This window comes from Apostichopus japonicus, chromosome 7 (genome assembly GCF_037975245.1).
Source record: "Apostichopus japonicus isolate 1M-3 chromosome 7, ASM3797524v1, whole genome shotgun sequence".
NCBI classification, from domain to species: Eukaryota; Metazoa; Echinodermata; class Holothuroidea; order Aspidochirotida; family Stichopodidae; genus Apostichopus; species Apostichopus japonicus.
In genome coordinates this window covers 17,472,904-17,486,898 of record NC_092567.1, presented here as the reverse complement: position 1 = coordinate 17,486,898, position 13,995 = coordinate 17,472,904, and the positions used below count along the sequence as shown (strand labels likewise).

Below are 13,995 nucleotides of genomic sequence, written 5' to 3'. Positions count from 1 at the left end.
AAATCTTACGGTGATCACGGCTCTGGGAATTTTAATTTATCTTGTATTAAAGGGTGTAGCAAATGTTATGCAAAGTGGCCATGTACTAAACATTACACACAATACAAGTATAAAGTTGCTTCTGTACAATGAAGTGATGGTATAGATTTACTACTGTACATAAAATGTCACAAAACTGCAATACTGTTACACAAAAATTGTGAACAACGAAACTATTTCTCAGATGGCAGATTCCGTCTACAGATTTCCCCCTAGTTGCTTTTTTGTTCAATTTTTAGGCCTGAATAACACACATTCAATCAGCAAAAAAGCACCTGTAGGGGTGACAAAAATCAATTGGTTGCCGGTTCAGAGTGCAGTACGGACAAGGAAGGCAAAATGGTTTAATAAGAACAGCAGCTAACACACCAGATATATAGGTCACATTCTCCAAGGTGACAGACATGCTAAACAATACCACATGTTTGCCCATTTTGTTGCAAAAAAATTTTAGAAGAATTGCAAAAAGAAGAAATGCAAAAAGAATTTAAAGTAAAAGTTATCATTGAATCCAGGCACTAAACAGGCCTAGCCAACATCTTTCTTTTAACAGATATGTAAGTTGCCTTCTTTTTTCCCTTTTTGTTTTTTGTTACCTGGCATCCTTTGAGCAAGTCATGAATATTCATAAACATCATACAGTACTTCACTGATTACAACCATTTATAGCTGCTCCTATACTCAAGTTATCATAATTATTACTGTAACTAACATTAGTAAACTCCACACATTTTAATGTTTAATTACAATTTTTTTATTTGTGTCCCACACATGTACTGTTTACATTGTTAAATTTGCAATCAGCATTATAGTCATTGGGGACTTTGCAGTCTGCGTTCCCCCCCCCCCCCCTTTGCAAGGTCGGGAAGAGCGACTCCATAGTTTTTTCTTTTGAGGAAACCAAATGCACATGTTAATGTTCAAAGCAAGCGACAACATTTTGCCCGTAGTTCTCAAACATTTTAATGACACCCTATAATTTTATGTCATCCCTACTTGTAGGTTCTTTTCCAAGAATTCACCAGGAATTGTATGATTAATAGCAATGTTAATTTACCCAAAAAATTTATTATAGTTAAATCTTCGTTTGGAATATTATTTTGAGATATGTATGTATCTTTTTGGCTTCCAAATTTACTCTTTTTTCTCTTTCTTTTCTTTCTCTTCCTTTCCATTGCTACTAAAGGGTCATAAAAATACAAAAAATTATGAAATTTTTCTGGAAAATTATTCAAAATCCAATTTTTGGTTTCATTCTTTTCCCCATATTTCTCTCCTATTCTCATATATCTTCCTATCTTATCCTTCACTAAGTACAAACAGTTTTTCTGTGAAAAGTTGAAAAAAAGTATAAAATTCAGAAAAGCTGTGTGTGGACACTAATATACCCTTCACATTTATGAAAAGATTTAGCAGGCAGGCCGGGGTGGGTGGGTGGTGGTAAATAGGAACAGAGCTTGAAATTTAAACTTGCAGGTACCCCTAATACTGTAGCAGTAGAATGGAGTCGAGGTATGGCCTATGTGGGTATATACAAGGAAGGATGAATTGCATTCTATGGGGGGGGGCGGTGGGGGACAACATGGGCAGTCTACTGGAAAGAATAGGAACCACGTTCAGTTGCGGGAATTCCGACAGTATTCTGTTGTTCTCTTTACATGCTGTAAAGAGACTTTCCGTCAAAAAAATACTTTAAGGATATATATTCTGGTTGGCTGGAAGTTGATTGCGGGACAAAAATTGCCGGAAATATTGGGCATCCTTAGGTCTAAAGTCTCTAAACTACGTCCTTTATTGTATCTATAGGCAAAGTTATGAATTTTTCAAATTTTGGTGATATTTTGGTGACTTCATGCATCCTTAGGTCTAAACTACGTCCTTTATTGTACCTATAGGCCAAGTTCTGAATTTTTCAAATTTTGGTGATATTTTGGTGACTTTATGCAACTTGTAACAGCAAGAGTTGGTTAGTGATATGTCATCTTGGCAATACAAGGTGAAAATGTCTTTGTTAAATTTTCTCGATGATGAACAACTCATTTATTCAGGAAGGAAGATAATCTTCTTACAAAAAGATAGATTTATATACATAACTGTTCTGGATTTTCCAACTCACTACAATTTCAATTATAAATATAGATATATAATTAAAATCGTAGTGAAAAATCCAGAACAGTGAAAAAATCTTCCAGTCTACACTGAGGCCGCGCACTTTATATTCGGACACCCTAACCATATATATGTACTGATGACATTCTTAAAGAATTGAGAAATTATTCACAACTAAGTAAATTTATTCAAACAGTACTAATCACATTTCAGGAATACTGTAAATCAAAAGAAGAAAATTTGACAAAAAAATGAGAAAAAAAATTTAAAGAAAGAAAAAAAAAACTTTCTGAGTAACACCTGCCTGGAAGGCCACCACCTTCTGTGATCCATTTTCTAAGTTATATGTAAGTTTTAGCCCAGTTACAATATACAACGAGGCATTGTTTTAAACTAACAATGTAGAATACTTTTTTCCCCCTCCCCTTCCCCCCCCCCTCCCCACAGACAGAAGTGTCACATCATCTGCCACTGGAATATACAAATGTACCTGGAAGCACCTTGCCAAGTAGTAACAAACATTTCATACCATAGAAACTCTTCTGAAATTCTACAATATATATCTCCCAAGAAAGGCAGGCTCTCTACATTTGGATGAAACACAAGACCAATAAAACTCGAAACCATCACGGAAGACGATCCTGTTACCGTCCTCTACCTCTACCTCTACCTTTCGTACAGTCAACTAAAACACAGGTTGTTTTTTTTTTAGTACAAGGAGTATTTTATCATATTTGTTTAAATTTTTGTTGTGGCTCTGTACGATCAATCACATAGCGGGCAAACAGCTTTGAACATTTATCGCTTCCCGACGACACTCGTAGATCCGCACGACTTCCGCACCGGAGAGAGCGAGCACTTGAGTTAATTAGCTTTTAATACGGCCGAGGTTTGTATACTTATACTGTACGCAAAATGATCACAACGGAGCATGTACATGTACAGTACCGTAGATGTCACTTCGCCAGGCATGAGAAAACAAACACTACTTCTCGGAGAAATAAAATATCACATAATTATCCGATTCGGACGACACACATCAATAAATACTTGTACATCTACATGTGTGTATACACACACACAAACCGAGTAAATAGTAAACGTGCAAAAGATACGCCGTCGTAAGTTATCGACTAGAAGGAACGGATCTTGATTTTTTGACGTTTGAAACCAACTTACAGCACAATGCTCAAAATTTTAAACTATGTCCGACAAAAGACAATTTGGTGCTGAGTACCGGTCGTCATTTTTGGAGCAAAAGCTTGCCGGAAATGATTTAATTAGTTACCATACAACTAATTAGCAACCTACCCTCCCAATGAGTGAGACAAGTGATAGCTTAGATATGGAAGAAAAAAGACGCTGTATTGTTTGTACGCTTTCTTGGCCATAGATTTGCAACGACACACAAACCAGGGTTCGGCCAGAATTCCCTGTGTACTTTATACCGTGGACTTTTCATTTCAAATCTGCTTTGCTATACACTTCAAAGATGGTGGAATACGATAATTTTTTTCCAAAATACAGTATAGTGCACTTAACGCGACCCATACTAGTAAAGCAAAAACCCGAGAAAATGGATGAAAGTTTTTAGATAAAATTTCAGGTAAAATAATTGCTTTCTCTAACAAGGGGGTTCAGACATTAAGGATATAAATGGCTGCATATAATCATGTTAGAAATCTTCCAAATCGATTTGAAAATGAATTTATTCTCCCTAATTTGCTAGCGCTTGTAAAAGAAAAAATTGGAGATGCAGTTGCACTTTTTAACACAAAATTTCACGTGTCTCTATTAAAGAAATATTAAAGATGGCCAAGGTGATGTGTGTGTATATATGTGGTATATATAATTGAAATAGTAGTCAGTTGGAAAATCAAGAACGGTGAAAAAGCTACCAGCCTCCACCGGGATTCGAACCCGGGCCTCCCGCTTTATATACCATTCCTCAAGATCTGGTAGGAACTAGGGTGTGTGAGGGAGGGATATGTTAGGGGAAGGGAAGGGAGGGGGATAAAAAAATTGTTTGCCTTACCTGAGATGAAGTAGAGGTTGGCTTCTGGATGGTCTGGGTGGTACTATTGGCAGCCATGGAAGTGGTACTACTCAATCCCTCGTCATCTGCAAAAGTGACGAAAGAAATGCGGTGAACATTCAGATTTCAAATGAAATGATCTTCAAATCACATTTCCCCCCGGAGTCCTCCTTTATAGAATGTGCTCACAACATGGTTGACCATGATGCTATCACCTACATATATATAAAATATATATCTATAGATATCTATATATCTATATATATCTATATGTATAAACAGTGACTCCTGATTGGCCAGGAGCTAGTCGATCTTGTTTCCGAACCTACCCTGAACATGTGATGTATTTTTTTCTTTACTTTTTTTCTTTTCATCTAATTTTACGTGAAATTTGAGAGATGCTGGGTATAAAGACGCCATCAATGACCCTTACGGGCAATAAAACAGACACCATCAATATTTTCCATTTGCCTGTAAATATTTGTGCGCCAAAGACATGTAAAATGTAATGTATTTCAAAGTCTTGCAGTTTGTTGCTTGATCTCTTTTTTAGAGAAGGGAAGATAAAGAAAATGAACACAAAAGTGACCCCTGATTTCAAACTGGGTGGGGTGGGAGGAATAAAGAATACCACTCCCCCTGGGAGATATACTAAGAAAAACAACAAGAAACAAAAAAAAAGAAAAAAAAACTCAAACAAGAAATCAAGAAGAGCAGAGACAATACTTGTAAGAATTACAAGGTTTGTTCCTTCAAAAAACAGAATGTTTCTTATTTTTATTGCACTCGTTTTTTCTTATTTATTGCTTTTCGTTTTTTTTTTTAAACCCGTTCTAGTCATTCACTATATACTTAACATTATTCTTTGTTCTACGCTTGCAGCTACTGGCAATTCAGATGTAAGACATCTTCCACAAAGAAAGGTATAAATCATTTTTTTTTTAAATCACAGTAAGAACAGAGATGTTTTGATATCTCTTCATATGTATTTAAGAACGTCTAATTTTATATTGCTGATATAGTTGCGCTTACTTCTCTTCGTATCCGTACGAGAAATATTTTGACCTTTTATCGTATCCGATGGTCTGTTAGATGATCAGGTTCTCGACCGTGGGTGTGGCGATACAGGGATCATTCAACCCGTCTGCTCGAGTTCCTGGTATAAAGATTTAGTGAATCCGTAAGAAAACGACAGAGAAAAGTAATGATTACTTGGCATCCGGTGTTTTGGATGAAATCCAACATGACTGTGAAATTAGGGCGTAACACATTCTTCCATCTAGTTATCCCGAATGTAAATTTTTCGTCTTTCTATGGTTGGGAAAGTTTAGCGGTGACATTTTAGGCATACGTCCGCCTTGTTTGAATTGCGCACATGGATGAAAACACAACGACAACCTTCGTTCCATCAAAATGCGGAAATGGACTCCAAGGCAGCTGGGAGGTACAAAACTGAACAAAACATTTACCACTGGTTTATTATTTTTTTTATTTGACCAACAAAGACATGAACATCTGTTTTGGTTTTGATATTTTTTGCTTCCTGTTTTGGTTCATTGTAATATATCGGTTACTTCTACACAGTTTGAGTGATGGTATTTGGGAATTACCCTTTACAAATAAACACTCCTTGTGCATAGTAATTCACTGTTTTCGGAAACAATAAGCGATTCCATTTTTTGTTTACCGGAGAGAATTCAAACTTTTCACGTTTAATATGCGACATTACGTCCCATCAAATATTAATACCGCAAAAATGTTCTTTAATTTCTATAAGGGCCAAAGAGGAACAATGGTCGGGACAAAATTAGGGCCATTTCAGTGAGAACCAATATCTCACATACCTATGGTAGATTGAGCTATGTGTATGTGTAGGGTACTCAAAGCTGAGGCTGTGAGGGCCCGCATACCCAACAGCAATCAGTGCCAGGTTGTGGGCTTTTCTTTTTTTCCGAACGAATACTTGGAAGAAATCCCAACAAAAGACAGAAGTACGATGCTGGCACTTGTTTGTTTATTTATTTGTAAGAAAATTACAATGTGAAAGGAAGTCTTCTATATGGATGGTAGCATGAGATGGTAGCATGAGAAGGGAGGACATTGACCGGAGGTGCGGGTCATAGAAGGTTACCAGTTCATTCTAGGCACGGTACGAGGGTGCTAAGGTTGTGGGGAGACAGGTAAGCGAGGAGCAAAGTAAACTTGTCTTCTTTCTCGCACCATTTTGGCCCGCAGGCCACCTATTAGGAACCTGATCTTCAAGGAATTTCTGATGTGAATTATTATAGAATTTAAAGAATAGGTCCACTTTTATTATATAATATATTATTTATATTTTTGGGGGGATTTCAATATTTATACTTTCACATAAAACTTGTTTGGTCATAAGAGCACTGTATATGCAGTGTACATGCTGCAGTGCAACAAAATTCCCAAGAGGTTGAAATTCCAAGCAGACAAACAATTTTGAGTTTTACTATCTCTGTACCAGCAAGAAGCTTCGTTGTAGGATTTCCGAAGGAAATCTGATTTTTTTCTTTTTCTTTTCTTTTGGTTATCCATGACCAAAGCCCATTGAAATGAGATACTTTTGGTCACTCTTTGAATATTCTATATCCTGAAACATGACTCTTGGGATTGCTACTACGGCCTATTCATTAATCGAACACCTACCCCTGCAAGCAGTGGAAAGACTATAATAGCATCTACGTTTTGTCAACATGATGATTTAATACTAAGGGATGACACGGTAAAAAACGTCGCAAATAACATCTTGAATGAAAACTGCCCTTTTACAAGTAATGTTCTTTTCCTCCGATCAATTTGAATATTTTGGAAATACAGACTCCTGTTTTGATCACACATAATACCCAGGGATACACCATCTGAGGAAAACCGACGACCGTTATGGCATTACACAGAAGTGCTTTCTGTGTTTAATACCAGCAGAAGCTCACCTTCATGAGATAGTTGAGGTCAAATTTTTCCCCTCTTTTTTTCTTACTTATTACTTTACATGATTCACAAATCTATAAAATTACCAGCAAAACATGATATCTGAAATGCTGTATTGTTTTCCATGGGTGTGTACATGCAGTATAATATCATGTGATATTATATTTTATAAAATTCTCTGAACAATTTGATAGTTGAACATCCATCTTTTCTTGAAGAATTATACACACCCAAGCATGGAATGATTCACCCCCTTCCCCATCCCCTCTGACTCGGAAGCCATTTTTTAAAGTCATCAAAGACACCGGCCAATATGATCCCGACATTAAAGGGTGTGAAGACTCGCGCACAAAGATACGTCTAATGCCGGTAAACTGACCTAGTTTCGAATGAGGTGTAACAGAAGTGTTAGACACCACCATCGATCCCAGAAAATACACACACAGCTTGCTACCATCGGTAATTAGACACTAGTGTACAGTCAATACATACAGCTACAGTCAATACCCACAACACAGTGTACATAGCAGCGATGGACATCTCAGGTCTAGATAAAAGATAACAAGGTATCACGTTTCATTATTGTCTGCATTTTGTAGGGACAAGAAGAAAACTTCACTTGCAAGCAACGAAGAGTTAACTTTTTCAGAGCGCGGCACACGGTTTGGGGCGAGTCTTCAATGCCTTTAAGGGAGGGTAGGAAGGGGAGAGAGATCGGATCATCTACCAGCCTTTGTCAAACATTTACATATAGATTTGTGTTTGGAGAAAATTCCAATGACTCCTCCTGAAATACCATTCAATTTTAACCTCTGTACACACGAAGGAACATAAGTTACATGAAATGATTTTCTAACCACAATTACTAACCGAATTGCTACACTGTAAAGTACTAACTCTAACAGATCTGCCATCATCATTACTGATGATGGTTCTCCACCAAAACAGAGACATGAGTGGTGATACCATCATTCAGGACTACTGTATATGATGTTCCCTTTATATGAGTTGATGTCCTATGCCAGGGGTGGGCAACCTTTTTGAATGAATGGGCCAGATATAAGGAGTGAAATATTGACTGGGCCCACCTTACCGACGACCTGCTGTTGATTTCAAACCTTTGATTCCAAGGACTTTCAAGCAATAGATGTGTGTATTTAATATGTATTCACCAAAACATAATGTCAATACAGCACAGTTGATAATTAATGGGGATAACAGGCTTACCTGACAGCATCATTAGTGCCGATAAATTCTAAGTAGCTAGCACTTTTTTTTTTTGATGATGTAAAATAGATTGATTTTTTTCTTTTTCTTGAGGCATCTCACAGGCCGCAAAAAAATCACTAGCGGGCTGCATGTGGCCCGCAGGCCGTAGGTTGCCAACCCCAGTCTTATGCACTCATGTACAGTAGGTCAGTAACTATCTCGAAACACTGGGTTCAAGAAATATCAAGAAATTACAAGAATTACTTTTCCGCAATCCCAGGATGGCAGACAGTAGTGCATGACAACCATTTCCTTTCCTTTTTTCATTTTCTCTTTTTCCTTTTCTTCTTAAAATTTGGTCAATTTTTTTTCAATTTCAGAAAAGTATATTTTAATATTGCATATTTATAAAATGGCAATCAAGTATATTGATTTTTAGGGCAGAAAAGTAAATCAACACATCACTTCAACTTAAGAGGTGCAAATTCATGAAGCTATTCAAACATTTAACGATTGATCTGATACCCAATTTTATTTAACACCAGCAGGAATTGAGATAATGATGATCTCTGTGGTTGGCTGGGGAGTGTAATGACCTGCAAGGCTGTACTGTACTGTACATTTATACACATAACCCCCCCGGGGCCCCCCCAAAACCCCCCCCAAACCCCAAGGAATGTACACTGATGAGAAAAAAAATTGTGAAATTCAACACATGTGTTCACGCTCCTCCAAGATTTTCACTACCCTGATACTTCGAATGGTTGTAAAATCTGATTCTCTCCATTAACAGTAAGTACCACTATACTGCGGTATGTACTTATGACGGAGTGCTCAGGCCGACATCACATTAATCTGTCTGTAACAGAACCTTGAACATTAGTGAAATTACGACCAGACAACATACGGAGGTGCTAAAGGCTTGCACTCGTGCAGTTTGATACTACCATCTAAAACAACATGTATATTATTAATGGAGACGCTTAAAACTTTTAATACTCTGATATACGTTACAGACCTTTAAACTTCACAAGACTTTTATCGGAGGGTACACTATGCTTTGAATAATACTCAGAGGGTTTAGAAAAACAGCCGTCCAAATTAATGCAGAAATCTACTTGACATATTTATCATGTTACGAATATATTAAAGATGTTGTTTTTATAAAGCTGATATGCTGAGTTTTCCATTTCTTTTTTGGGGAGGGGGGGGAGGGGATGGGGAGGGGTGGTTTGGTGCATGGTCGACTGGAAGAGTTTGAAAAACATCCTCATGTCAATCATCCTAACAATCAATTAGATAAAAGTGTTGTCAAAAAGGCAGAAAGAGCTTTAATTTGTTGCTATAATTTCGTGTTCACAGCCAATTATTCAATGTCAGATCATGGCATTGGTTAAACAAAGTATTGGAATCATTGCATGTTTGATTCCTTCTCTGAGACAGTGCGGCGGCGATGTTGGTAATATTTTTGCGAGACAGGCGCAAGAAAACAGAGAGGCAGCCGCCTCACAGAATGAATACCTAGGGGAAAACCCTGCTTATATCTTATTGATACACCTTTATAGTCTAGCGTACATCTATGGGGCCTCAATCATTTACATTGCTCCTACAGTTAATTTATTCCAACACACAGATTCCCACACACACGTTTTTGTTTCGTCGTTCTTGGTGACGTTAGCTGTAGCAGGGAATAATTTGTTCACATTTTGTGTAGCAGCTGGTTGGAAATTTTGCCTCTTATAGAATACTATACATATATGGTTCCTATTTACATAAACTGCTAAATACATCTAAATAACAGTTGTACAATTACTTCTGTGTGAAAATCGCTCAAATCGATCATGGGGCAAAAGAGCTTTTGCTGCTGCTGCCCCTTCTCTGTGGAACAGCCTTCCAGAACATGTAAAACACAGTCCACCTTTGCTTCTTTTAAACGCTCTCAAGACTCATCTGATGAAAACTGTTTAATTAATTGTTTAATGTTGCCCATTTTAGCTTGCATTTTTGTCTTGTACTATAATTATACTGTTTTTTGTTTTGCTGTCGCACTGTTTGTGTCAATGCACCATGAGCATCTTTTTTGACTGTTACCAGCGCATTACAAATGTCCATTATTATTATTATTACAGCAACTTGATCACTAGCATGTTGCAATGTTATGCTGGATAAATGATTCCCGTGTGGTGATTATTAAAATTAAATTAAATTGATGGTAGCTTCCAGGTACTGTATGTAAGTTCTATGAATGGTCCCGGATGCCGGAGTCCAGTATCACCAGACCAGAGTCAAAAACCAATACAAGATGCAAATTTATTGAGCACATATGACACAGAAACTTGACCTCCCGCCTATTGTTCTAATATTTTCGGGGGCTGACCAATCAAACACCAGCAGGGACCACAGACAACAGTGACAGTATAGTTGTCACACCAGTACACCCCAGTCTGCATGTATGCAAAGTGGTAAACACATATCACTTTTATGTGTGTATACAGGCTGTCCCTGTAAAGTTTGCACTGCGGTATAGTTGCATTTAGATTGATCGATCCGAAAACTCTTAGATAAACACTTCCAGTACTTACATGCTAACCACATGCAAACCGTGATCTTATTTCAACGTAAACACCTGAAGTTATGAAAGCCGTGATGGGGCTATCATTGTTCAATTTTTCAATTTTTTTTTTATTATTTTAGATTACATTACTGGGGAAGGGGAATGTACGATTCCGTATCTAGAATACATTGATCACCCTTATTGATTGTTTCAATGACATCTCCATGACATATACTGTACAAATACGTTGAAAGATTTAATTACCCTGGAACGAACAAAACAGCAACTTATTATATCAATAAAGTTCTCTAGCAATATTTCCCAAAATTAATTTTTATTCCTACATGGAGGTTCTGCCTACTGTACTGTATGCTCCATATATTATTCTAAAATTCTAAAAGTAAAATCAATTCATCAGATGTAAGAAGACCCACCACACAACAGGAATCTTCAGAGCCTATACCGAGGGCGCTGTTATATCTGTCCTAACAAGGCCATAGATATGGCTCTGGGGCCGAATGCATGTAATCTACATATTATGTAAACAGATCTTCAAGATTTTGTAAACAAGCTTTAACATGAATATATCTCAATCTACGAGCTAATCGTGGAACATGTGTTTCCAAAAGATCTCGTCTCCAATAATAATTACGAGAAGAATCACAGTTAAGAAGTCCAGCGTATTCCGTTTCGGAGGCTTGGATACAAATTTACTGGTGAGGACGTGAATTGAAAAACACCTCAAAGAAGCTATCTGATTGGCTGACAACCGGACATGTGTGTAAAGTTGTTTAGGAACTATGGGTAAGCTACTTTTGGTTGCTAAGATGTGCTAGGTTATGAGTGGTAAAAAGTAAAGGTTAGCTCGAATATGTCACACTATGTGTGAATTAGGGAATGTGATGGTATAGTAGTCTTCAATAGGAATTCTCACTGATTTCAGAGTCTGCAGCTTGTCAAGTTTTGAAGAACTAGAAAGGACCGATAAGAGAGCGCCCTCTGTTGATTGAGGGCACAACTGGAGATATCCATTCCAAGCCTTCCCTTTCAGCTAACAAGCTTCCCTCTTAGTTTTGCAATTAGCTTTAATGAATGTTACACTAGATTGCAATTATGCCATGAGAACTTAATCAGGGACCATTTTTTTTTTTTTTTTTAGATAACAGGGATGAGCCTGGGGTAAAAAATAAATCACAGAACTTTGCAAAAATTGCTGTATAGGCTCCAGTTTGAGTATGCTACAGTGTGTTAGGATAGTAGTTTAAGTCCGAGGTAGAAAAGAAATCACGGATATCCCGCGAATTCGCAATAAAAGCTCATGCCTGAGATAACCACAAATCTCTCAAGGATGCACAATTTTCATTCAAAAAGAATTGTTTTCATTCATTTCTAAATGTTACTACCTTAATATAAAGAAACTTTGTGAGCTAGTTCAAAGTTCACACTGGTCTTAAAGGCCATCTTATGACAATGCAGTACTTCCTGTATACCTTCAGGGATCGGAAAGGGAAAAGTAAATAGATTTGATGCATACATGTTGAATCCACACCAACGAAAATGTTATCTGCAATTTTTTTGGACCCTTCACTAACGCAATACACCAATCTAGCTTACAGTGATGATGATCGCTATAAATTGCTGCACATTTAATCCGAGCTTTCTTCTTATAATCCCCAAATAGCACAATCATGCCTACCAGTTCCTGTTTCTCTCTAAACAACTACTCTCTCCGTGACTGGATATTATACAGCCTTGGATACTGTACGATAAATCAACCTCTGGCATTTAGTACTTGGGTGTCTTAACACTCTTAGATGTAAAAAAAAAAAAAAAAAAAACCTGGCATGTTTTTGATTTATTCACATGTGCAAGAAAAGTGTTTAGGTAATGAATCCAAGGGGCCCCCTCCCTCTCCTTCTTCTTCTTCTTATTGACCAGTATGGGATAAAGAGATTGACAAGGAATATTTCTCCAGCCAATGCCGCATCTTGAGTTTACTTCCATCACTCCGTTAGCGAACAGACAGCTGAGAGAGAGCCGACTAAATAAACATTAATGACAGCTCCTCCATGTTTTTGTTTTACTGGGTGCAAGGACCTTCATCAGAGTCAGAGGCTCGACAGCGATATATATATATCTATATATATATATGCACAGAGTTCATCCTCCGAAGGAAGAATCCATCCATCTCGGACGACCTCTTACAAGACCATCCATCTCGAGGAAACATCAAAACATTTCAAAGATCAAAGAGAGGATAAAAGAACAGGGTTGTTTGTCTTAATGAATGCAGGACCCCCCCCTGTCCTTGAATATGCTTCGGAATTAAGACCCCCCCAAAAATGGTCACAATCAGGTGTCATAACTGGAATTAACTAATGCAGGAGGCTACTATTATCCCCTTTCCGTAATCTGTACAGCACTGCCATGTATTGTGTTGTGGTGGGATTGCAATATCGCGACTCATCGTCGTAATCGTACAGTGCCCCATGTATGTATTACCCCCAGTGATCTTTATTTGCTCCTTAATCTTTAGTGTCAAATGTTTAAGTCGTTAATTTACATCTTTGATTTTATAGGCCTAGAAGTTGGTAATCATGCATAACACTAAATCATGCATTAGGCCATTTCCACAAAAACGATGAATCGGTAATCGGCCCGATTGTCACATGAACTAATCGGTAATAACCGATTATCATAGAATCGTTCGAACACTAAAAATTAATGTTCTTTGAACTTCAGTAAGTCCATGTCCCCAAGTAGAAATTCATATACAGTTTGTGCTAGACAATTTTACAATGCTTTGTCAATGTACTATAAACATGTACCAAAGTCCATTGACTTTTACCCTGAGCCACTTAACTCTGAGGCACTAAGAGTTCTGGATGTACAGCTAGACTCAGCCGTTCAGCCACTTTCACTGAGATGCCTCCGATGTCTAAACATTCCTTCTATATATAGTGTATTTTTTTCTTTTTAATAATGGACTGTATTGAGTTTTAACTTCTGTAGATCGATATTTGTCCACAATTGCAATATTTTATATTATCAAATAATTAAGAATAATTCCATAAATTTCTTCCTTGTAATTAAC

The 13,995-nt window shown here is 37.3% G+C and overlaps 1 protein-coding gene across 4 annotated transcripts in view; it reads right to left on the bottom strand.

Moving 5' to 3' along the window:
* Positions 1-13,995, bottom strand: part of LOC139969531 (ecdysone-induced protein 78C-like) — an 87,894-nt gene that overhangs the window by 27,160 nt on the left and 46,739 nt on the right. For all 4 annotated transcript variants that reach the window (XM_071974600.1, XM_071974601.1, XM_071974597.1 and 1 more), the window contains one exon: positions 4,184-4,269. In XM_071974600.1, the coding sequence (XP_071830701.1) occupies positions 4,184-4,269 (86 nt within the window). The remainder of the gene's footprint in view (positions 1-4,183; positions 4,270-13,995) is intronic.